Below are 27,863 nucleotides of genomic sequence, written 5' to 3'. Positions count from 1 at the left end.
ACTTTGCCGATTAACAATCTGATCGCTTCATTTGATCTGGGCCCGTACAAAGGCTCGGAAAAAGGGCCAAATACTAATTTTTACAATCGATTATTTGTTCTCCGTCAGAATGATGAATTACTCTTTTTTTTTGTTCAAGTTTATAATTAGCAGTGTTATATTCGGTGTAATTATTTTCGATAGCATTTTTTAATCGCAAACGCCATCAAGATTTTTGAGGATCTGGCAGATCTTAATATAATAATACAAGAAAGAAATATTATTCCTGAAGCATTAAATGATGACCATTGAATGTCAGGGAGAGAAAACAATGTTGTAATAAAATAAACTTATTTCTCTCTTGTTTGTCTAAGTTAATGCACAAAGACGAGATTCCATTATTTTGTTCTTGTTCTAAGTATGTAATCGAAGACTATCTATATCTTTCTATCTAATAGCTTCGGCATTTTCAATCAGAGTAATAATAAGCAGTGATTTTGAATTTACCAAAGCAAAGTAAAGAGTTAAAACAACGGTTACCAATTGTCCAGGTTGCTGTCGCTTCACTTTTGGAAATCCTTGTATAATGGAGAAGGGAGCTGAACACACATTGTTGTCCCGCACTGTTTAAAAAACTAGATCAACTAAACTGGGACTTAATGATCAATAAGAAATTGTGCGTAGTAAAAGGGAAGTTTTACCAAGGTCTCAATTTTTGTAACTTTAGCAGGCGTAAATTTGATATTTTTTCAGACTCAGAATGGGCCACTGCCAGCTGACTATTGATTTTCTAGACAAAGGAGAAAGTCCGCCCATCTGTGATGTATGCATATACCAGCTGAGCATCAAACGCATCCTGTTTGAATTCCAAGGCCACCAAGACGACTCTCTGACCTAAAGGCATCCATGAAACAACTTCTACAATTGGAAAGCCAACCAGATCAAAAAAATAAATAAAAACGTTATATTTCTTGTAATATTTAACTTGGATTTCTATTTTGCAAATGGCAATTATCGAAAATATATATGAAAAATCTATTTCACAACTGGTAAGAGAAAAAAGGTTTAATAATGGTCTCATATAAAAGAATTATTAACAACATAAAAAATTGAGTTTCCAAGGGTTGTTGGAACATTATTTTTAATATATTATTGTTCAGGACATATATGAAAGTTGTGCAAGTACAAGAAAAGGTAATTGGAAAAAGACTGAAGAATTACAATAGTGTTATATTAGTACTAATTTTATTTAATTTATAGAATGATACAAACCTTTTAAAATTTATCAAATACATTGCCATGTAAAAATAGCCACCCATTACGCACTATACCCCACAGTTGGTTTTTAATACTGTAATTGTAGAAGAGACGCTTGTCTATGTTAACTATTCTTTAGACAGCAGATATCATTTCACTGCGGTTTCTAGGCGTCCCCCATTCATCTTTTCAAGATATGTCTCAAGTCTGCAAGTTTATTTTCTAGTATAATTTGAAAATGTGCTTGCATAATATTTACTTATAAGTAATGTGGATATTCCGCCCCCATCAACTGAATTGTTGAGTTTTTATTATTTAATTCTATTTAAGCGGTTATGCCTAACATCATTTAAATACAGTTAACAAATATTTCACCTTCAAAACAGTAGTTAAATTTCTAGATACCAATGTAAATGCAGTAAATATAAATTCCTACATCACTTCTTGTCGCTATCCTGGTGAATGGTCTCCTGGAGATGGTCATACGAACAGATCGAAAAGTCACTTTTCTTAAATACTAAGGGATTTTGTCTATTAACAGTTCTCAAGCGTCAGGAAGTGGCTAGAGCATTATTCCTTGGATACCGCCTGAGTACGTAAATATCGTTATTTATTTAAAGACGTTTAAATGTGTAAAATCACCTGACAGTATTTAATACTTTCTAGGCATTTGTTACATAATTCCAGGTGTACCGGAAAGTTATTACCGGGTGTTTGAGGGAAAACTGCATAATTTTTAAGAAAATAGAAATATATATTCAAATTGTTGGCCGTTTGATTCTATATATTTTGTCCATCTTTCAGGCAATTTATGGGTGACATCCCAAAAGAAACTATTTTTCCGTTGAGCAATACCATTTATCGTGCCATCACTTCTTCGAAATTGGCGAAATGCTGCTCTGTAAGCGTGTGTTCGTATTCATTTCATTCATACGAGCAGTTGATAGTTGATCAGTCGAACGGGGTAAGGTCTGGAGACTATGGCGGGTGTAATATTAATAAGTACTACCCAAGTATTTTCAACGCTTCCTTGCATGGTTCAAATTGATAATTTGTTATTGATAGCAATCACCATTAACTGTATGAACAAGTTTCAACAGTTCGTAATATACCACGCCACTCTGGTCCCACCAAACTCAGACCATTGTCTTGCGACCAAAACGATTTAGTCTTGAAGCTTCGCCAGGTAATAAAATCGCTTATATTTTGATTTTGCGCTTAGGGTTTTCAAAATAAATCCACTTTTCACCACCCGTCAATATTTGATGTAGAAATTACCTTCGATCAAATCTTTTAAGCAGCACTTAAAGCAAAGGCGATTTTTCGATAATCCATTTACCTATCATTCAGTTGATGTAGCACTAATCTTCCCATCTATTGGCTTTTCTCCATTGCTCGTAATCAGTCGCTAACTATTTCTAGGGCCACATTTAATGCTACTGGCAATTGTTTTTGAGTATAGGTTTCGCACCGTCAACCTTTTTCGATCTACCAATACGTTCCTTGCCTTGCACATTAAAATCACTACTTTTTAATTTTGGAAATCACTCACATGTTTTTAAAGTTTCTACAAGCCAGCAGACGATGACTTTCAGTCATTTATTTTGATTAAATTAGAAAATTAATGAATGAATAATGATGGTATTACTTTCTCAAATATAACATATATAGCTTGGCAGGTTGATGTCAGTATAATAAAATGACGTATGTGTAAAATCATAATATTGCACACTTGACTGAGGCCATCTGTTAAACCAGTAACGCTTTTCCGACACACCTAGTAAGTCCTTCAACATAATATGTTGTACTAAGTTTTTCAAAAAATGGTTTTTAAGAGAAAAAATGATCAGATTACCTGCAAGCACCTGTTGCATCCTCGATATATAAATATGAAATTGTCCATATGATGTTTGAAAAGTTCTTCATGCGATAAGGTTGAATTGAACAACATAACACAAAAAAGGAATAATTTAGTGGATATGTCCATGTTTATAAAGTACATTTACATTATGGTTAATCCACTTATTTTCTTTTCAGGTTGGGGATGTTTTGGCGACGACAACGAGGCCAGACTGATGAGACACCTGATGAACAACTATGATGCGGGAGTTAGACCAGTTCAAAATTCATCTCTGCCACTTACAGTCATCTTTGGCGTGTCACTTCACCACATAATCGATGTCGTGAGTATAATTAAATCAATTTAATTAAAATAATTTAAACAAAACAAAAAATTTAAACCCGTAGAGGCGAGTTAATACTGATCGCTACTGATAACAAATTATCAATTTTCAATTATGCATTAGTCAAAAAACGCCCACAATACGTTGAAAGAAATGATATGGTTCAAAATCAGTCAAAGAAGCGCTGAAATCACTCGAATGGGAAGTTGTAGAAAGTTAAAGTACAAATGGATGAAAGGTTTACCTAAAAAAAAAACCTTCTTACGAAAGGGGATTTTCTAAGAGATATTTATTGAATTTATTAAATTTATTAAATTTAATAATCAATATTTTGCATAAATACATTTTAACCATACATTGTAACGTGCTTTCTTAATTTCAAAAGCCAGAAGAAAATAACCGACATTTCACATATTTACCATTATTATCTCTCATTCCGAGGTTAATACTTTTTATTTGGTTATATGACTGGATTATTTTGGTAACTTTGAATGTCTAATTTGTCCATACTATCAATATATAAATGCTCGCAATCTTCACTAAATTCAACAACAGTCTGAGTAAGTTCGTAAAAATTCAAATTCCTCTTTTTGTTTAATTTGAAAAAATCCCGTTAATCATAATTGTAAGATATATTCTAATATATAAGTTTGATATAAATTTAAATAATACGTTATAATAAATCTTGTCAAAATTCAACTACCAATAACAACAGGATATGCAGGACTTGATGAATGGACTGTCGCTACCAATTATGGACACAGTTTTAAATTATCGTCATTATTTTTACGGAAATGGGGTCTGATATAAATAGAAAGCAACACCCAGAAAGGGAAGGACAATTACGCTATTTTGTAAAGAACAATATAGCTTCTGAATTTGGCTGTATGTTAGAACGAATTAATAAAGTTAATAGTGTCCCCTCTGTTCATAAAGTGACCTACACTGTACACCTAGTAGCCCTCCTGTATTTGGTATCTCCTCTCATCTCTTATAAATCAAGACAAAATTCATAAATCGAGAGGAAAACTTGCAGATATGCACAAAATAGAATAATAAAATATTAATCTTAAATATAATGAAACCTATTTGGGATAATTACTCCATTCTTTTTTCATAAATTCAAAGTAACACTGTCAATTGCCCATTTAAAATGAACTGATCCAGACAATTATCTCCGTCCTTTCCTCTCTCACTATTTATATGGAAAGTAATTCGTACATCTTCACCCGTTATCGCGAATGGGAAAAACAGTCGTACCGTGCATTTGAGTTAAAATAGTAATTACTATTAGTTTTTAGACTATTCATTGTGTCCACTGTTTTGTGACAATCGACTGTTTCGACTATTTTCAGTCGATAGATCCCAACGCTAATTTAAAACATTTATGTCGTATCGCTTTGCTTAACAATCGAATACCTCTTAACTTAGTATGATCTCCACAGTATTCAGGCTATGGATTTGTTCACTAGGATTTAGTTTACCCATATTTCAATAGTCCGTAATTAGAGGTATCTTGAATCATTTCAATTAATTTTTTGGTGGCCTCACATCTGTTATATGACAATCCAAATTCCAGTCGACTCTGGTAAGGGACTAGCGGTATTCCATGTTCGAAATCAAATATTTCACGACTAGTGGTGTAACGAGAAAAATTTAATCTGCGTTCGGTGGATTTACACCGTAAACTCCTACCTTAATTCAAGTAATCTATGTTCAGACATATCTTGAATAAGTGCGAAACGATGACATGACTCTTCTTTTCTTGATAATTTTGATTCTGGTGAATTTAAATGAATTCAAAGGAGAATAACCTAATGAATAAACTAGAAATACTACCGACTACTGCCTTTTATGAAATATAAACTTTCTCTATTGACTCTACAGATGATATTGTCGACACAACTTCCTATGATAAACGATGTATTTTATAAAATCTATTTATTAACTAATTTTTATTTTATAAATCAACGATTTTAATCAATAAACCAACTCCTTTTGCACCAATAAAAACATATACATTTAAAATTACGTCAAATTATGTTATAATATAATGACTCATATGTTTAGATTATTTGATAAAATATGAAGTCAACTTAAACAGATTAGTCTTAGGAAGAGACAAACAAGGAACACAAAATATATATAATATTTAAATAAATATATTACCATGTATACTCTTTCGTTTTAGTTGGCATTAATTTAAAAATTATAATGGCTTGGGAGTACAGTAGGCAATGATATTTCTAATTTACGTTTATGATTGTTTGCAATTAACTATAGAATATAGGGAAAAGAGTTACCCTATTCTATTTACGCAAAAATAAACTACATTACATTGTATATCTTCAGAGAGTTTTAGCTCCAATACTAGAGTTTTTATGCTGAATTTTCTATATCTCTCTGATGGATAATTAAATTCATTTAAAGATCTGGTTCCTGGTTTATGTTTATATGCAGTTATATTTATCCTAGATTTATAAAGAGGAATCGAGCATCAAGTATAGCGAAATCCATTCTACGACAAATACGATTTGGTTTTCTAAACACCATTCTTATCAAATCTTATGTTTGCTTCGTGATACGCAATACTTACATTTTAAATCTTTATACAGTTCTGCTTCTATAATAAAATTTATATGTTTTGTTTTTGTATCATGACGAGAATCATTGAATTAGAATATTTAATGTTGTAGTTCCTGTTCCAAGTTTGTATGCATAAAAAACTATAATATTTTATTCAACAATAATATGTATAAATATATATATATATATATATATATATATATCATATATAAATATATATCATATATAAATATATATCATATATAAATATCATTAACCTTTGTTCGCCTGAATATTATTATAAATTTAATAATATCTGAAATACATTGGGTAACATATAATTTATCATTCTTTTGATCCATATCGCACGGCTAATTTTATTGTAATAAATGAAATAATCTAATATATTTAATAGATATGCATTTACTTCTTTAAACCAGCTATACAATGTATATATAAGTCGACTAACAACATTATTAATTGTGATGTTCTATGCATTTATGTGTATGTTTATTAACAAGCTAAAATAGTCAAAATGGTCTATAATAGCCTTTATCTTCAAATATAATTTATATGAATCGATTTAAATTTGAATTTTTGTGGTATTATTCGGTTTTTGTATATTTCAGGACGAGAAAAACCAAATCCTGACGACCAACTGCTGGATCACTCAGATCTGGATCGATCACCATCTCAAATGGAACGCTTCAGATTTCGCGGGAATAAAAGTAATCAGGATTCCTTACCAGAGGGTCTGGAGGCCCGATCTCATCCTCTATAACAAGTAAGTAAATGCGGGCGACGGTATTAAGAATAAAACAGGGGATGAATGTGCAAGACAAAGTGGGGGATAACATCATAATCTCGTCTGGAACTTTGTTACGTTGATTGTCGGTTTTATAGAACGGTCAGTGTTGTATCCGAAAAGGACAGCGCCGCAGTAAAATTGACGTAAATCATTATATTATAGAGTTTTTCAAAGTTTAAGAATGAAAAGCAACTAGGTACCAAGTGGCGCGACTATGTCGATTATTCAGTTTGGCTTTGACATACAACGAAATACTAGTCTAAATAAAATAATTAAACAAAAGTACTGTTATCAAATATAAGTTATGTTTAACATTATAACAAATCTAATACATATATTATCGAAAGACTTAAAACTACAATTAATTGTACAGTTATAATAGTCTATAGGTTAGGGTTGTGTTTGATTATATTTACAATATTCTCTTTTCCATACCACCTATAAGTTCGAAGAGGACGAATCCATTTAATTAACACTTTTATAAGTAATATATTTTACTTTCATTAGAGAACATATTTACTTTTTACGTTTAGTTCTTATATCCTTTGATACCGTGTTTCCTTCTAAAGATATTTTAGTATCATTATATTTTTCCTTAGTTTGTTCTCTTAATAACTGTATACATCTTTCTTGATAAAACTAGATTTAATCACAATTTGTTAAAAATATTTTATTTTTCTCTTTATATTTATCCAATAAATTACGTTATTTACATTATTTAATATTACAGTGGGCAGGCCAAGTAACGCTACAGCTCATATGAAGAAAAATAGAAATAAAGGAACAATGATCGAAAATAAGGGGCACGTCAGGCCAGGAGGTCATCTAGCTAGTTGATTGGACAAATGTTCTAACTAAACAACAACAAAAATATATTGTCCCCGCCGGGAATCGAACCCGCGCTCTCCGTTTGGGAGCTAAACGCTTTAACCACCATAGAAGAAGTTGTCTGCAATACTTCTACGAGGATTTATATGCTATAGTCAGTGGTTAAAATGCAAACTGAATGGTTTTTGTACTGAAAGACTTCCGATTTTTCTTCATATCAGCTCAGCAATAACATTATATCCAAAATCTGATTATTTTAGATAAAAAATATGTGACAACTTTCTACGTGTCTTTAAAATTTGAGCGTTTCCCTTGATTTCCCCTCCCCTTCCGGCAACAGGTACTAATTTGGTTCCAATGGGACTGCCTCGGAAGTGTTCTCTTTCGCATAAAAAAAATTGAAAATCGGCCGACAATTGGGGGAGAAATCATCGAACATATATTAAAAAAAAATTACATACAGCCGAACATAGAACCTCCCCCTTTTTGGAAGTTGGCTAAAAATATCAAAATACTATAACTACTCAGCAACAGTTGACTTCCCAGGAGGTTGAAGAGGCAGGAAACCTTTGAATTAGAATAGCTAAGCTGTGTATGAAAAATGTCATCTTTAAACTTATGTGAACTGGAAGTTTGGGTCTGAAATATGAGATCTGGACTTAAGATAAGATAAGAACATTCCTTAATTGAGGAAAACTTACTGGATAGTGAACAACAAGTTATAATGAGTGTACAATGTACGTTATTTTAAATAAACAAATAGCGACAAATTCATCCAAATTTCGCTCAAGCTTCGCTCAAAACGGCAACCCTTTATTTCTGTCGAAATTCTAATGATAAAAAGGCGAACATAAATCAAAAAAATAAAAGTGGAAAAAGGCGGCATTCTATATTCAGAGTCCCGCAGAGAATAAGCGCCGAAAGGCGCATTGTCTCTGGATTTCCAGAGATAACGCTAAAAAATGCTTTTTTATCGATATTTCGGTCTGTTGTTGTTATTGTTCTTAATTTGTGTTATAAATTCGTAACAAATTGGGGCCCGATGACTTGGTAGAAAGTATTTTCTAAAAGGAATATGTCAGTGTTTGTGTTCTTTTAGCCTTTTTACTGCGCTTATTTTTGCTGCTATATAGTTGCCATTTATCATCCGGATCAAAACAAACTGAATACATATTGTTTGTTAAAAGATTATTTGATTTTATATATGACGATAAATAAAATGTATATAACATGAAAGCCGGAAAGGCCAAATAATAATTAATAATAATATACTTTAAATTTTTTCTCTTAGACTCTCTAGAAATCTCTAAGGGCGATTTTGGTATATCTATAATCTTTAGATTCCCTGTCCGTGCATCACAGTTCAAGGCGTAAGGTTACCAAAAACAGAGCGAAGGTGCTGTGAATTTAAATAGCCTACTAAAATTTAGACAGAGACTCAGATTTCAGTTTCTTAGCTGCAGGCTGTTGGTATATGGAGTCACTAAAATTTAGAAAACCATTCCTCAGAGGGGTACGATTGAAATTTAAGTATAAACAGCGCCATTTCGATGATCTTCCACGGCAAACTGATGGACGAAGGTACAATCAATGCTCAAAAAAAATTTGTATAACAATTGTAAGCTGTCCAGGTGGAATAACGACCGCTTACATTCCTGAGTCTGCTTCTCTAGGAGGGAGGCGTTATGTAACACGGCCAAGGCCACCCGGTGAACGATTGGTCGAGACCGGTTGCCCCCAATGTCAATATGTATCGCCATTCACATCGTTGCCTTATGCTATCTTAAATAAATGTGTTTTGAAGTAAAATAATGAGGAATTTTGACTACTGATTAAAACTAACGGTCCGTATTCTTAAACCGCGATTAGAATAAATAATGTACTAAACCTTGAAGATATATCCTCCCTCATCACAGATTGTTTAATATTTTACCACGATATATATTTCAAATAAATTTATTTATTTCAATACATACATTTATATATAGAACTCACGGTATATCAATTCAATAACGTAAAAATCAAATGAAAAATAATGATTATTTTTATTTGGTATTAAACTCAAATTTAGTGTACAATAATTTTACTTTTACTATTAACAATGTTATTATTAATAATTAAAAGCAGAAGACGACTTAGGTCGTCTAAATCAATCATAACCAGTTAGAGGCAGACAATGAAAATGGTCGTAAAAATAACAATGGTGAAATTATAGTCAACAAGAAGCCGTTACCCCTGTTTCTATTAACTTTTAGAGTGCAAAAACCACTTTTGGTGTCAAAGAATTCTTGGGGTAGAAATAAAAATCGAACCACACAAAAAAAGTTAAAACTACAATCAAGAACATCCGGTAAGTTACAGAGTTACATACATACTGAGTATAACACAGAGTTGGTTGTTAAAACACTACAAGAGAGAATAAACATCACTCAAGTTAAACTGAACGGTGGCTGAAAAAAAATCAATTCCATCGACGAAATCACACTCGAATTGCTGTTAAAACTCATAGCAAACTTGAACACACAGGAAAATATTATTGAATCGTTCTCTGAAAGAATTCAAAAATTAGATACAATAGGCCCGTAGCCTCAAAAAATAGAAATCGCAAATAAAGACAATCGCAATCACAATTTGAAATTCTAATGGAATCCAGCAACCAGAGGAAGGACCATAATAATAAAAAGAACATTTGCTACTATCAAACACCCGGGATCAATTTAGCACAAAATCAGATAACATCAGTAGCGGTTAAATCAAGGAGATACAGTTACAGGTTACATTAGTTACAATTTATTCCCCTCCAAGATATAATCTAAAAAAGGAAAATTGTTTGAATGTCCTAAATAACCTATGTGAAACATTTATAATTCGTGGTGATTTTAATGTAACAAATACAGATTCCAGATAAACCAGCTGCTAAGCTAAGGTATAGTTACATGTACTATTGGAAAGGGAATTATAACTGCTACCTATAAAAAGCTAGTAATATCTAAAGTTTGAATATTGAAAATCTCTTCTTGAAAAGAATAAAACCGATTCAGAGAGAAGAAATTAAAGCATACACATACACAAGCCTATAAGTTAATAAGGTATTGCCAGACGGCCTTGTTCATAAGCTACAGAAAATGTTACCAAAACAACACACTGAGCTATTGAATGTTTAGAATCAAATAACAGTCAATAGAAAATCAACAAAGTGACAATATAAATTATTGGACCCAAACTTGAAAAATAAAAATAGACGAAAGCAAATCTGTGAATGTGCAGTTTAGTTATAATCAAACAGCACCAATAACAATAAATAGTCATTCCATATAGCAACAACGCTAAGTATCTCGGAATGGATCTTGATTCAAAATGTCGTTAGAAGGAACACGTAAACACGAAAAGAAAAAAGCTGGAGTCAAAATATAGCAAAAAGCGTTGCTTAATTGAAATAAAATCACAATTATCAGTATATAATAAATTGCTATTAATAGAAGCAAGTATTAAAACCTATATGGACATATGGAATTCAATAATGGGGATGTTTCACGAAAACTAACATAAATATAATACAAGTTTTCCAGAGGAACGGCCTGAGAAATGTTGTAGTTGCACCGTAATATTAAAGGACTGAATAATTACATCGAGGCCTTCAGATACCGGCTGATACCCAGAAAGTCAAGAGAACTGCTAGAGGATTTGAGAACAAACTCCATTCTCATGTCAATGTCGAAGTACTACAATTCTTTGATAACATCAAAACAGGACACAAACCCAAAAGTATGAAACAATTTGATCTTGTGTAGTATAGTGAGGTGCATTTAATAGAAAAACAGGATTGTTCACATATAAAAATTATTATACCAGAGATTAAGATACGGCCGATGGATCCTACTAGATATATACCTAGATTTGTAGTCATCAACGACTAGTAACAATGTTATAAATAAGTTAAAATAAAAATAAAATAAATTAAAGTAGACACGTTAAAACACTTCAGATTTCCTGCGAAACAACAACTATCTGCGTCTGCGTACGAAAAGCCCTACTCTAATCAACAGAATGATCATCAATTATATTAATCGCCGAAAGAAAATGGGCCACAAACTGTCAAATTAACAGGCCGACAGAACAATTTGCGTCTGTTAACCAAGCATTCGACGATTGACCAGGTGCATAGATAACAGATACAATTAAAAAAGCCTATGAAGGTAAAAAGGTATGTTCAGCTTTTTAGATGTAGCTCAAGTCTTTAATACGGTATAGTATGACGGCCTTGATCATAAGCTACAGAAAATGTTACTGATACAACACACTGGGCTATTGAATGTTGTAGCCAGAATGTTTAGAGTCAAATAACAGGCAATAGGCAAGCGACAGATAAAGTGACAATAAATCCAATAAATTATTGGACCCAAACCTGAAAAATAAAAATAGACGAACGTAAACCTGTGAATATGCAGTTTCCGTATAATCAAACCGCACGAGCTCCAATAACTTTAGTAACAAATATCTCGGAATGGATCTTGATTCAAAACTTCGTTAGAGGGAACATGTAAAAAAGAAAAGAACTGAAGTCCAAATATAGTAAAATTTATAGGTTAATTGGAAGAAAATCACAAGTATCATATATAATAAATTGCTATTTTAGAAACAAGAAACATATGGAATTCAATTTCAGGGATCCAGTAATATTTTATTATATTTATGTTAGGTTCCTCGAAAACTAACATAAATATAACACAAGTTTTCCAGAACAACGTCCTAAGTATACTATCCAAATATTACAGGATTGATTACTTACATAGACACCTTCAGATATCGACTAATACCCAGAAAATCAAGCGAATTGCAAGAAAATTTGAGACTCGGTCCTCATATAAAAATCGATGTACTATAACTCTTAGATAATATCAAAACAGAACACAGATCCAAAAAAATGGAACCACATGATCTTGTGTAGTGTTCTGTAATAAGGTGCATTCAATAGAAAAAAAGCAGTGTTAACACATAAACATTACTATGCCAGGGACTAAGATAGGGCCGATGGGTCCTCCTAAATAAATATCTAGATTTGTGTTAGGTTAGTCATCCATGACTAGGAACAATCTAATCAATAAATTTTTAAAAAAATTAACTAAATTAAAGCAAAGACGTTAAAACTTCAGATTTCCTGCGAAACAACAAATCTCTGCATCCGCGTACAAAAAGCCCTACTCTAATCAACGGAATGGTCATCAATTAAAACAATCGCCGAAAGAAAATGGACCGCAAACTATCAAATTAACAAGCCGATAGAACGGAACCGAGAAAAACTTCAATCTTCGCTCTATACATCGACGAAGGTAAAGCGCGGAGTCGATTTTTCTTTGTCCGTTCCCTTCCAGTTCATCCGACTGCAGATCGAAATAATTTCGCTTCCCCCGGGGAACAGAAAAACAACGGGAAATTATATTTTCATCTTTTCTATCCATGCACAAACGTTCTTGGTTGATAGATAGATGATGGTTAGAAATTCCTGCGGTCTGCGGGAAAATTGGATTATTATAATCAGGGGTCAGGAGAAAGTTCGCTCGGATTTTTAACAGCAAATTTACCTTTTTCCTGCGTTTAAATCTACTTCGATGAATCAGATCTTTTCCTTTTTGATTGATAACTTTTAACCGATTCTTTGAGGATTTTAGGTTATCATGATATGTAGCCTATAAATTTCAAAGAATTTTATAATTAAAAAAGGTTTTAAAGGATTTTAATTTTTTTAAATATATTTTAAAGTTTCCTTTTATGAACTAGGGTTTTATCTGGGCTGGACCTACAGTTTAACGTGGACTCCGAACCACGGTTCTTGGCATTAAACCTACCGAGTGGCGAGTGAGCAACAAAGAAAGCATCACAGAAGACATACGATGCGGCTATCGCAACAGTAGGAGGAGCGTCCTGTTGCCTTTACCACTACGCTACCAAGCCGGCGTTTTGTTAATTTATTAAAGAACGAAGTATTATAATAACGATGAGGCTATCCACCACTTATATGTCGAAAGAAGTAATAATCAGTAATAATAATAACATGTAAGAATTGTCCCTGAAGAATAACATTGTTTTGTATTTGCAGTCGATATCGATCCCTATTGATTGTTTCATTGGGTTTTATCATCTCATTGCATAAAACAACAAGCTCATCCAACAAAACACAGATAACTAGTATGCAGCCATGGATATTCGGCTTCGCCATTAATGTGATGCATGACCAGGCGGTCCTAAGGATTTTCTCGCCTTGGGTTATCTTAATGAATCAACTTTTCGTCACCAATTACAATACGATTCCAAAAACCAAAAGATTCGAAATGTATGACAGTCGACGCGATTGCACGAGAGCTAAAACACTGGTTGAATCAAACTTGTTTATTTTAACTTATAATTTATACATGTGGTCGACGGGAGAATTGACAGAACATTAGGTTAGGTAGAGGAAGTACGATACCGCCCTCGAACTGGTACTGTTACAAGTGGATAGAGAAAAGAAAAGGGATCGAGACGTCGCCGTGATGGTCTTTTCTAGCCTGGAAGCGCATGGTACCAATCCACCGGCGTTGCCAACTTTTGAACTTGTTGTTGATGAATTCGTGGTGGCCTAAAGGGTCGTGGCGGGCGCTATAATTTATATATATATATATATATATATATATATATATATATATATATATATATATATATATATACATATATATATATATATATATGTAAATTTTCCCTTGTAATATAAAAATAGTTTTAAGTTTCCGCTGTAGTATATGTAGTAAACCCGTTTTACATGCCCTCTGGTGTCTCGGACAAACAAAATTTGGTCACAAGTTTAGTTCTAGACACCCAGAGAAATTAGAGCAGTTTTAAAGAAATGTTTCTCGATTTTCATTGTCTAGTGTCACAGTTTCAAACAGAAAGTTCGGAAGTAAACAACAGTGTTTTAGCGTGTTTCTACATTCTTGTGATTAAATTATAACCAAAATTAATTCTTTATAATGCATATATGTTCTAAGAAGTGTAACTTTATATTTATTAGTTTTTTTTTCCTAGAATCTGTCTATTGATATAATGTCACAGAAAATTTACACATACTTTCTTAAAAATATAAATTTCAAACCTTTTTGTTATATAATACACGATAAAATGTTACAATTATTATGTCAAGAATATGAATGAGAAGCATATGATATATCTCTGGACTAAACATATATTAAAATTATAACAGGGAAGGATGCAAGAATGAAGAATTTGTTTTTAATATAATTAAACAAAAGGACAGAACTCCTATAATAATTAAATTAAAGGCACTAATGAATTTCTAAGTGTTTCTTTCTAAGTGACAGATTCAGAGAGAAGTTGTGATATTCTTTGAAAAATGTGTAAATTATTCTCCATCAAAAGTAAAACAAATCTCGGTGTAATAATGGTAATGTTTCAGTCACTTTTCACTTTCAGTGCCGACCCTCAGTACCAGTCGTCGGTGATCAACACCAACGTCATAGTGTCCAGTAATGGAGAGGTAGTCTGGCTTTCTCACGGGATATATCGTTCGTCTTGCGATATAAATGTGGAATATTTCCCCTTCGATCTCCAAAGCTGTCATATGAAATGGAGTTCATGGACATACGATGGATATCAGGTAAATAATGATTGATATTTATTGTGAGAACTTTTCGTTGAGTTCTAGCCTTCGTACGACGAAGTCTTATTTTATTAATATACTCCTAACTCCAAAAATATACCCTTATAAAAAAAGCATGTTTTATTATGGTGATTTAAATAACAACCATAAACGTACTTTCATCTATATTACATGTCATATATTATTACATTTTTTACATATTACGGTGTCTGGAAACTCGGCATGAAGTCAAGTTTTTGCTTCAACTGTATTTTTTCCCTTCAAAAAGCAATATTTTATCCACACGCGAAATTCCTTTTTATCCATTTTTTTCACAATAACAAAAGTTGCTGCACTCAAAATGCTGTAATTTTTTAAGATTTAATTCTAGTAGCGCCATCTATGTATCAGGTCGAGAACTGTCATTTGAACTGTTATAGGTTTTTTTCAAATTAGGGATCGGCCTAGGGATATATAGCACCATCTGCCTGTGAGAGTGGACAGTTATTGTTGACATTTCTCCATTATATTCAGTTTGCTTTAAATCACAATATTCTGAGCCTTAGTTGTATTCATTAGGTATACTTGGAGGTTCTTTGATTCTTCCATTGCAGTTGTTAGATTGGATTCGGGCAATGTTCATTCCACACTCACTTTAATGTTTTTAAGCAAGTGAAGTGAAAGTGAGTTTTTGCCGAGTTTTTGCATCGATATGTGACAATGGTTGAAACATGGCTCCATTATCACTCCGAAGTCCAATCGACAGTCATCCGAGTGGACTGCACATGATGAACCAGCTCCAAAGCGTGCGCAACAGTCGGCTGGCAAGGTTATGGCGTCTGTATTTTGGGATGCGCATGAAATAATTCTTATTGACTACCTTGAAAAAGGAAGTACCATCAACAGCGGCTATTAAATAGCGTTATTGCCGAAAAACGGCTGCATTTGAAGAAAAAGAAAGTGGTGCTTCACCAAAGCAATGCACCGTGTTACAAGTCAGTGGAAACGATGACCAAAATCCATGTATTGGGTTTCGAATTGCTTCCTCATCCACCGTATTCTCATGTTTTCAGATCTCAAAAAATGATCGCTGGGAAGAAATTTATTTCAAATGAAGAGTCGTACTACAAAAATGGTATCGAAAAGTTGAAGGGTCGCTATAATCATTGTATCAACCTTGAAGGGAATTATGTTGTATAAGAAAAACTAATTTTGCCAAAAAAAATATATTTTACTATGGTAGGCCGGGGATTTTTCGATTGACCTGTTAATTATTGGGGTTCACCACCGAATTCAAAGTCATCACTTGGTAGTAGTTAAAAAAAATAACATTGTAAATAGATAAATAGGTTTAGGTAGATATTAAGCTAAATTGGATATATACAACGGAATGTATGATGTGAATTGTGTGTATATGACGAACGTGGTATATGAACAAACTCTCTATGAAACTGTCAAATAAACATATGAAATTCTCAAAACAACTGAATATTTAAAACGCCCCCATACAAAACTGTATATCACTGGTATTTTAATCAATATGAATGGGATCTTAACAAACCGTCAAAACCTACACGTAATTCGTCTATTTTATATAAAAACGCATGTATATCCTTTACTAAGTTAATACATAACGAATGAGTTATTACTTCGTACATTTCTCTCCTGTCTGTATGGAGTAATAAATGATCCACAACTTTTTCGTGAATGCGTCGAGGCTTTATTATTAAAAGTTACATTTCCATATTAAGCTCCAGACTGCTTTTGAGGTTTCACGTGGATATGGCAGCGGCAACCTTTTGCTTTATTACACTATTTATTAGAAATGTAATTACATGTTATTTTTACCAGTACGTTTAGCAATTAAGAAATACGACTATATTGAAACATATTTTTATGACAAGTAATATAGATACTCCTTAATAGATGACTTTAACATCGCATATCTAGTAATAAGGGTTAACAATGCCTATTTATCGAATTTCCCAATAAACCAAGTCAAATTCTCGGAAATTGTGGCGGAAAACCTGGAAATTATTTTAAAAAATGATAAAATTCTCAAGCAAGAAACATACTAAGATATTTTGCATCCTCAGCCTGTGTCAGTGGACCTTTATTGATATTCTCTGGTGAGCACATTCTTCTGTGCAATTTACATGAATAGATGTTATTTTATTTGCTTTAAGTCGCCATGTACTCAGTCATAGTTATATTCTTTTAGAGGTCTAATGGTCTTCTATTTGGAGGTCATTTGATGCTCTTGTTGGGTCTTTGTGTATGATGTCTGATTATGCGTAAAGTGAGAAATCCATGTTCGTTTTACTCTACGCTCATCGAGAGAATCTACGTCACAGCACATAGGGTATTAAATCTCATTGGTCAATCCTCCGCCGTCCGCTCCCCGTGTTCCAGCGGTAGAACAATGTTAATGCTAGCCCGTGTGCACATGAAATCGTTCACTTGGTAGTCGTAACATCTTCGAGAATTTGACTCTAACATGCATTAACAAAATTCGAGAATAATAATAATCGTCTAGTTTCTTTAATCACAAGGAGTGTAGATTTTCCCAAGTAGCTTTTGATTTAATCTGATGTTTGGTGAACGCAAAACAGCTAAAATATTTTTTTCCTGCTTAGTAATTCATATGCTTCTAAGGTATTCAAAAAGCTAGTAAGATTTTAGTTGTATTCATATCAGGTTTCATTAGTAATTGCATTTCCTAACAACACACTAATCTATTATTTTAGGTCATAAATATGTTAATTTATTCATCAAGAGCTATAATTAACTATTATAAGACAGCATCATATAATTTTTATTCCTCATTTGTTGGTGAGTTTTTAAAAGTTCCCATGTGGGAAGTAAGACAAAGTAGAAAACAGTAGATTAAGAGAAGCCATAGAAAGTAATTCAGAGACGGGTCACCTGCAAGGACAAATATAGAAAATAAGAGGTTGAGACAAACACATCTACAGACAGGAAACCAATTACAGCTGCTATTTTAATGATCGATGAGTGGAATAAATAAACAAAGAGTGATACAATTTTATTAAAAAATTTTGGTATTAAGAAATTATACTTCTAGATAGCCTGGTAAAACAAGCCAAGTGAAAAGTCCCCGGAGTGACACATAGATGGTGCTACTAGAATTAAAATCTTACGTTTTTAGTTAGCCCTAAGCCTCAAAAAATAAGCAACTTTTGTTATTGCAAAAAATTGATAAAAAGGAATTTCGCGTATTGATAAAATATTGCTTTTCGAAGGGAAAAAATACAGTTGAAGCAAAAAATTGGCTTGATGCCGACTTTCCGGATACTGCCCCAGAAAACTAACAATCAAGGATTGGTATGCTAAGTTTAGACGTGGTGAAATTAGCACCGAAGATGGTGAAAGCAGTGGACGACCAAAAGAGGTTGTTACCGACGAAGATATTTAAAAAATCCACCAAATGATTTTGAAGAACCATATATTCAAATTGAATGATATAATAGACACTGTAAAGATATCAACTGAATGTGTTCATCATATCATTCACGAATATTTGTGTATGAGAAAGCTCTGTGCAATGTGGGTGATGCACGAGCTCACTTTTGACCAAAACAACGACGAATTGATGATTCGGAGTAATGTCTGAAGATAATCAAGCATAATAATCCCAAGTTTTTACGTCAAAATGTGACAATGAATGAAATATGGTTCCATCATTTCACGCCGAAGTCCAATCGACAGTCATCCGAGTGTACTACACACGATGAACCCGCTCCAAGTCGTGGGAAACGCAACAGTCGGCTGGCAATGTTATGGCGTCTGTATTTTGGGATGCGCATGGAATAATTTTCATTGACTACCTTGAAAAAGAAAGGTTTATCAACAGCGACTATTACATAGGACTATTACATTGGACCGTTTGAAGGACGAATTCGCCAAAAAACGCCTGCATTTTAAGAAAATGAAAGTGTTGCTTCACCAAGACAATGCACCGTGTCACAAGTCAGTGAAAGCCCCCAGCGACTATTTGCTGCTATTTGAAGAATGCTCGCTGGGTAGAAATTTTCGTCGAATGAAAAGGTGATGGACGAAACTGAGGCCTATTTTGAAGCAAAGGACAAATCGTACTACAAAAATGGTATCGAAAAGTTGGAGGGTCGCTATAATCAGTGTATCACCCATAAAGGGAATTATGTTGAATAAAAAAAACTAATTTTGCCAAAACATGTGTTTTACTATGGTAAGCTGGAGACTTTTCATAAGAAAATACGCAGCAGTTAATATAAAACTAATTTGTATAGATGGAACATATACATCGTAATCCATCACTGTGTCTTTAATTAGCAAACCACTGATTTTAATTAAATAAATTGGATGGATAGTACTTAAATTTTGATTTTTTCATATCAAGCTCATTCTCAAACATTTTATTTATTGATTTTTTTATCTAATTAATTTTCGAATGCCAACAATACGCTCGGTATCATTCAGACCGAAAGTTGACAAAACCAAACCAGAGATGTGAGATGCTGCGCGGTTTTACTATCCGTTTCATCGTTTATTTAATTAATTGTCTTTTTTATTTTATTTTTGTAGTATTTGTATATAACCCGTCTTATTGCAAATTAAATTATAAGCCAGCCAGGTAATTAATAATTAAACATTTGCTTACATTCTTCATAACTTTCGATAATTCTTTAAAAATTCCAGATATGATATTCGTCAGATCAATATCCAATATTCATTTCATCCGCATACATGACGCCACACTTTGTCTAATACAAACTGATTTAAATTACCTTAGAGCCAAATCGATAAGTTTGCTATTGAAATGTCTACATACTCTGTTTGCCTAATCACACATTGGTTACAACATATTACAATTTTGAGCTTAGATTCCTAATCAATCGATAACAAAATTTCATGTGATGCCTCCTATCGGTATAATACATCTCTTACCGGCAATGTAAGGATATTCTCTCCTGGGAAAGCTATAAATATCGTAATGGATTTTTCGGTTAATTTTAGAAAGCGAAAACGGATTGGCGATTCCGTAAGTGCGTCGATATAAGTTGAAAAATGTGAAAGAATTTAAAAGAAAGAAGAGGCAACTTGTTGAATGGGGATACAAGACGACACAAATGATTTTTTTTCTACTAGAAAACAAACCAAACTCTTTGACGTATATTTTTAGACATATCATTCGTTACGCCATTCCGAAAATATATGCTCGAATACAATACAGTCCGTAGCCAGTATCATATCAGTCGCATGATATATTATCTCCCTCGAAAAGAAACGGTCAAGAGGATTGTACATGATTACCAGCCAGAACCAAATGGTCTTTTGCTGATGTTGCTTCGAGTTCAGGATAGTTATGTTTTGCGGGCGACGCAGGCCCTGAGTTACATCTGAGATTCTCGTATTTGATTTCACTACCGGGGTTTATGGATGGGTAGAGATTTGATCAGATTATTATCGTGTCGTAAGGAGCCTAAATAACAGGTCAATTGAAAAGTCCCCGGCCTAACATAGTAAGACACATTTTTTTGGCGAAATAAGTTTTTTTATTCAACATAATTCCCTTCCAAGGTGATAAACTGATTATAGTGACCTTCCAACTTTTCGATGCCATTTTTGTAGTACGATTTGTCCTTTGCTTTAAAATAGGCCTCAGTTTCGGCGATCACCTCTTCATTTGACGAAAATTTCTTCCCAGCAAGCATTATTTTCAGATCTGAAAACAGAAAATAGTCACTGCAAATGCCGTCGTTTTTCGGCGATTTCATCCTTCATATGGTCCAATAATGCTATGTAATAGTCTTTCCTTTTTCAAGGTAGCCAATGAAAATTATTCCATGCGTATCCCAAAATACAGATGCCATAACCATAACCTTGACTGTCCATTGGACTTCGAAGTGAAATGATGGAGCCATGTTTCATCCATTGTCACACATCGATGCAAGAACTCGGGTTTATTACGCTTGATCATCTTCAAACACTGCTCCGAATCATCAACTCGTCGTTGTTTTTGGTCAAAAGTGAGCTCGCGCAGCACACACTTTGCACAGAGCTTTCTCATACACAAATATTCGTGAATGATATGATATACAGGTTGAGTTGATATCTTTAGAGTGTCTGCTATTTCATTCAATTTCAATTTATGGTCATTCAAAATTATTTTGGGGATTTTTTAAATGTTTTCGCCGGTAACAACATCTTTTGGTCATCTACTGCGTTCATCATCTTTGCTGCTCATTTCACCACCTCTAAACTTATAGCATATCAATCCTTGATGATTGATTTTCCTGGAGCAGTATCCGCAAACTCGACATCAAGCCAAGTTTTTGCTTCAACTGTACCTCTTCCCTTCAAAAAGCAATATTTTATCAGCACGCGAAATACGTTTTTATCCATTTTTTGTCACAATAACAAAAGTTGCTTCACTCAAAATGCTATAATTCACAAACCAATGATCTGACAGCTGTTAAATTTATACACGCATCTTTTGAGGGTTAGTGCGTAACTAAAAAACATAGGGATTTAATTCTAGTAGCTCCATTTATGTGGCAGGCCGGGTTAATGTTACTTTTTTAAGGATTGAGTGGTGAAAAAATAGGAACATATGGAACAAGTTAGATTATTTTCGTAACTCTAACAACTTCAGAGCATCAGCTATAAGAAAATGTGAGTTTTCTTTACTTTTATGTTATATACATAAATATAGAATATCAAAGGAAGTAGTACATGTTTGTATATTGAAACCATAACGGTAATCACAATTAGGCATTTTATATGCTGTAATTTAGAAATTATATTAAAGTACTGTATTTACAATAATTCAATGAACTATTGAGAATTCAAAACTTTATAAAGTAAATAATTAAACTAATTGATAAAAGACCCAAATAATAAATTGTAGTATAGTTACATGTTTCATAACATTCATCGTAAAATGCCTTAATATTTATTAGCAGTTTACAATATTTACCGAATTACTAATAATAATTCATAATTCCTTCTACTCCTCCCATGTGTTCCATTTATGCAAATTATATATTTATTCTCCTTTAATCTGCATATTTTCATTACATCATTTATGTATTTATTTTAGGTGAAAATAAAAATTATCTTTTATCCATATTTTTTAAAATATATATTGAAAGTCAATAAACACGCCAGGTTTATTTGATAGAAGAATAATTTATCTACCTAGATTTTTAAATAAAATGGCTTCTTTCTTTATTTTCAAATTATATAGTTATTTACTTTATTGATCAGTACCTAATTGTCTTTGTTATTGTTTTAGTTAATATTCAAATATGTATAGCTTCATTTAGTATTCCATGTTTATGAACATAAATGGAAATAAAAATTATAAAATCTAACCAAAGTTATTTTATATACTTCATCAAGATGTTTAATGTATTATTGCCTGTCGCATTTTGTAAATTCATTTTAGAATCAGACAATGTTTACCTTTTTTTGCCAAATTCGTCAAAACAATAGTGATAAAAGGTTATAAACTGGCAAACGTTATTTTAATACTTTGCTTGTTTTGATAAATTTCAAATAGCTTCTTATTATTATATATTGTATTATATATTATTATTATTATTATATATTTATTATATATATTATAATAAATTGTAGTATAGTTACATGTTTCATAACATTCATCGTAAAATGCGTTAATATTTATCAGCAGTTTACAATATTTAGCGAATTATTAATAATAATTCATAATTCCTTCTACTTCTCCCATGTGTTCCATTTATGCAAATTATGTATTTATTCTCCTTTAATCTGCATATTTTCATTTCCTCATTTATTTATTTATTTTAGCTGAAAATATTTTTTAAAATATATATTGAAAGTCAATAAACACACCAGGTTTATTTGATAGAAGAATAATTTATCTACCTAGATTTTTAAATAAAATGGCTTCTTTCTTTATTTCCGAATTATATAGTTATTTACTTTATCGATCAGTACCTAATTGTTTTCGTTATTGTTTTAGTTAATATTTAAATATGTATAGCGTCATTTAGTATTCCATGTTTATGAATATAAATGGAAATAAAAATTATAAAGTCTAACAAAAGTTATTTTATATAGTTCATCAAGATGATTAATGTGTTATTGCCTCTCGCATTTTGTAAATTCGTTTTAGAATCAGACAATGTTTTCTTTTTTTGCCAAATTCGTCAAAACAATAGTGATAGAAGGTTATAAACTGGCGAACGTTATTTTAATACTTTGCTTGTTTTGATAAATTTCAAATAGCTGCTTATTATTACACTGATTGAAAATTTGGAAGCCTGACAGAACAGATTCGGTCTTATGAGTTACTTTGAACAGGAACGAGATAATGGGGCAGCTTCTTGCCAGTAAAATTCGTTAGAGAGGTAAGCAATTTTACTGTTAAATATTAATTTGCTGCAATTTTTGCTGCACTAAATATTAGTATTTTATTAATATAATCCAAATCAGCTCGAAGTTAGCTCTATCAGAGATTGAAATGGTGAACAAATGTTAGATTGGAAATTAACAGCTTAGTGACTAAAATGAATTATATTGTATAACATTTTTGTTTCATTATTTTGTTTAGACTAGAATTTTATTATATCTCAAAACCGAAATAAAATAAAACTCAGAATTGATGAGGCGACATTGCGACGTTTTGACGTCATAAATTGAGATGCCGTATGTTCACTGTTACTTTGTATAATCTAGAGTTTTAATATGTGCGCAAAAAAACATTGTATATTGCTTCTTTAATGTCCATTAAAGTCCAATTATAAAACTATACATCCACAAACGACAACGATTTCCTCAAAAGACGTGTCGTTACTCTTCAACTAATCTATGAAAGGCCACAAAACGACCCCATTACGCTTGGAGGCTCGGCGATGTTCGCAACCGGAGCCTTAGATTTACTAAACCGTATCCGAACTTTTTGTGTGGCAAACACTCCACTCGAAATCCAAGAATGAATGCTGCACGGCCGAAATCACTTCTCGGCTTCGAAAGAAGAGAAAAATTATCCGTTCCAACCGATAATGAACGGCTTGTTTTTTTTTTCTTTCATTGGGTTGATAAGAACGATGGCATCTCTACCGATCCGTTTCTTGTGCTGCTTAACCGAATCCATACTCGATCGATATTAGGTAAAAAACGTTATATATTACTAAAAGGTTTTAGATACACGTTACACTTAAACTGTTTGCTAACAGTTATTCTATGAAAGAGTACCATTCAATCTACAGAAAGCAACTATAAAGAACTACTAAGGAAATCAATTGTTTCCTATTTGGAAAGGGACTCTCAAGTGTAAAAATTCAACTAATTTATTTACATCAGTACTAGTGATAACCCTGTTGTCAATTTACGAGTTAATTTAAAATTTATTAAGTTAATCATGATATGTTAATATTACCATAAATGGTTTCTGATTCTGATGAACTTGATTCTTCAAATACAATCAGCTAAATACCTCGGCAAACATCTCGGCTTAAAACATGAAATAAAGTTGCTAAATCACAGCAAAATGGAAGCAATACAGCTGCTGGACAACACGCAGGAAATCAGAAGATTGAAGCGAACGAAATTGTTTAGAACATAAGTGTATTCTTAACTTTAGCTTAAGTAGTTTAGTTTTATTTTATTTACTCGTCTTGCTTGTGTTTTAACGCAAGTACAACAGAACAGTAGTAATAAATTAATTGGTAGATTAATATTGTACTAAGCATATCTAATAGATCAATTGAAAAGTCCCCGGCCTGATACATAGATGGCCCTACTAGAATTAAATCCATAAGTTTTTTAGTTAGCACTAACCCTCAAAAGATTCGTGTATCAATTCGACAGCTGTCGGATCATTAGTTTGTGAATTATTGCAATTTGAGTGAAGCAACTTTTGTTATTATGAAAAAACAAATGGATAAAATAGAATTTCGCGTGTTGATAAAATATTGCTTTTTGAAGGGAAAAAATACAGTTGAAGCAAGAACTTGTCTTGATGCCGAGTTTTCGGACACTGCTCCAAGAAAATCAACCATCAAGGATTGATATGCTAAGTTTAGAGGTAGTGAAATGAGCACCGACGACGATGAATGCAGTGGACGGCCAAAAAAGGTTGTTACCACAAAATGATTTTGAGTAATTAGAAATTGAATGAAATAGCAGACACTCTAAAGATATCAACTGAATATGTATATCATATCATTCACGAATATTTCGGTATGAGAAAGCTCTGTGTAAAGTGGGTGCCGCACGAGCTCACTCTTGACCAAAAACAAGGACTATTGATGATTCGGAGCAGTTTTTGAAGATGATCAAGCGTAATAATCCCGATTTTTTGCGTCGATATGTGACAATGGATGAAACATGGTCCCATCATTTCACTCCATCAAGTCCAATCGACAGTCATCCGAGTGGACTGCACACGACCCAAAGCGTGGGAACACCCAACAGTCGTCTGGCAATGTTATGGCGTCTGTATTTTGGGATGCGCATGGAATCATTGAAAAGGAAGGACCATGAACAGCGACTATTACATAGCGTTATTGAACCGTGTGAAGGACGAAATCGTCGAGAAACGGCCGCATTTGAAGAAAAAGAAAGTGCTGCTTCTTCACGACAATGTACCCTGTCACAAATCACCGAAAACGATGGCAAAATCTATGAGTTGGGCTTCGAATTACTAATCCAGATTTGGCCCCCATTTCCTGTTCTCAGATCTCAAAAGAATGCTCGCTGGGAATAAATTTTCGTCGAATTTAGAGGTGATCTCCGAAACTGAGGCCTATTTTGAAGCAAAGGACAAATCGTATTACAAAGATGGTATCGAAAAGTTGGAGGGTCGCTATAATTAGTGTATCACCCTTGAATGGAACTATGTTGAAAAAAAAAATTTACCAAAAAAATTATTTTACTATTGTACGACGGGGACTTTTCGATTGACCCGTTAATGTAAGATGTAATTAGTTTAAAAAAAATGAACTAAAAATCGAATTCAGGAAATAGGCACAATTGATCGCTTGCATCTCGCTCCCCAACGGATAAGGTGAAACTAGCGTACGTAAGACCCAAACCGCATCACCTAATCCTAGATAAACCAAATGGGAACCGATACTCGATCCTCCTCATCTGTCTGAGGTTGTGTAATAATTTCTCGTCGAGTTCCTTGCACGGCCGGTTTAACTTCGGCTCGTATCTTTCCCGTTAGTTGTTTCTCGGCTCGTTATTTAAATTTAACGATATCAGCGTGAGCGAAACTTCCGGGGCGTCACGTAGCGCGAAGAGAAAGAAACGAAAATCCCGAAACTCCGACGACGACTTATTTTTTTCGACAAACTCCCGAAAAAATTATACGATTGCTTTCCCGGTCACGCGCCCTCAGGAGCGAGTTTTACGACGAGATATTCGCTGGAAACAATTGAAATTTAACACAACTTATAAGTAGAATGTCATGAAATTTTAACAGATTTCTTTTGAAGTTTATTACTGAAAAAGTGGTAAAGCGGTGGTCTTAGGCTTTTCAGCCCATGTGTTATGTAGAGCTACTGATATATCTAAAAAGATAGATGTTAAAATACTAACCAAAAGTTCTCCAAAGCGGTGTTTGGTGTTCTGGAAGTGGCCAAACGTGAATTCCTGATGATGACTACAAAATGGATTAATGACTAATGAATTGAATGACTAATTAAAGCTTATTAAACAGTTTATAGAGTGCATAGAGTAGCAGCGGTTAATGAAAAGGGGCTTGAAGAAAATAATTATTGTCCTGCAATATTTTTGGACGTCTCTAAAGTATTTGAGCATTTAGGAGTAATCTACAAGTTGAGCAAATTGCTGCAGTGGTACTATTGTCAACTGCTGGAGTCATATATTCTCGAAAAAAAATTTACAGTATCGTATGAAGAGCCATTTCCAATATTAAACGTGTTTCAGCTGGAGTTCCTCAAGATTATATCTTCGGTCCACTCATGTATCTGCTCTACACTGCTAATGATCCAATAACAAAAGAAACAGTACTTTTATAAACATTTATCGACGACAGAGATATTATAACAAAAGAGTGCTGTCAGGAATCAAATATCAATGTTTCTTTTTATTTTAAAAAATATCTATATGACGATTTCGATATTTTTAAAAAATTTCAATTTATCGATATATCAGAGAAAAAAAAACTTTTTTCGCAATATATACAGGTATTTTTAGCGTTGGCAACTATCTACTGAAAACGACTATCGACTGTTTAATAATTGAATACTTTTTACTATCGACTGTTCCAGTCGCTATTTTTGGTTCGACTGAATTTACTTACTACTTTTTACTACTGACTATTTCAGTCAACTGTTTTTAGTTGCTATTTTCGGTCCGACCGATTTTGTTACTATTTACTATCGGCTGTTTCAGTCGTGTACTTCTAGAGACTACCTTTGGTTCTACTAGTTTCATTCGACTAATATTTAACATTCTGGCTCTGTTGTCCTAGCCGCGATCTTGACAAAAATGTACCCAATTTATGCTTACTTATTTACCTTATTTATGTTTATATGTAATATATATACAGTTTTATGATTTTTTGGTAGTTTTCTTGTAAATAACAATATATTGT

The 27,863-nt window shown here is 33.0% G+C and overlaps 1 protein-coding gene and 1 long non-coding RNA gene across 3 annotated transcripts in view; one reads left to right on the top strand and one right to left on the bottom strand.

Moving 5' to 3' along the window:
• The window catches only part of LOC143191479 (uncharacterized), a 30,366-nt gene extending 10,169 nt beyond the window's left edge, over positions 1-20,197 (bottom strand). Inside the window, exons 1-3 of the long non-coding RNA XR_013004518.1 lie at positions 20,082-20,197; positions 19,911-20,013; positions 5,757-5,937 (exon numbers count right to left, since the gene is read on the bottom strand). This is a non-coding gene — a long non-coding RNA (uncharacterized LOC143191479). The remainder of the gene's footprint in view (positions 1-5,756; positions 5,938-19,910; positions 20,014-20,081) is intronic.
• Positions 1-27,863, top strand: part of nAChRa5 (nicotinic acetylcholine receptor alpha 5 subunit) — a 123,958-nt gene that overhangs the window by 66,798 nt on the left and 29,297 nt on the right. For both annotated transcript variants that reach the window (XM_076396602.1, XM_076396601.1), the window contains exons 2-4: positions 3,274-3,419; positions 6,614-6,768; positions 15,085-15,268. In XM_076396602.1, the coding sequence (XP_076252717.1) occupies positions 3,274-3,419; positions 6,614-6,768; positions 15,085-15,268 (485 nt within the window). The remainder of the gene's footprint in view (positions 1-3,273; positions 3,420-6,613; positions 6,769-15,084; positions 15,269-27,863) is intronic.

Source organism: Rhynchophorus ferrugineus, unplaced genomic scaffold (genome assembly GCF_030347505.1).
Source record: "Rhynchophorus ferrugineus isolate W39M unplaced genomic scaffold, kcgeb_rfMv2 rfM2, whole genome shotgun sequence".
NCBI classification, from domain to species: Eukaryota; Metazoa; Arthropoda; class Insecta; order Coleoptera; family Curculionidae; genus Rhynchophorus; species Rhynchophorus ferrugineus.
Note: the sequence above shows the minus strand (reverse complement) of the source record. Positions and strands in the feature narration are given on the sequence as shown.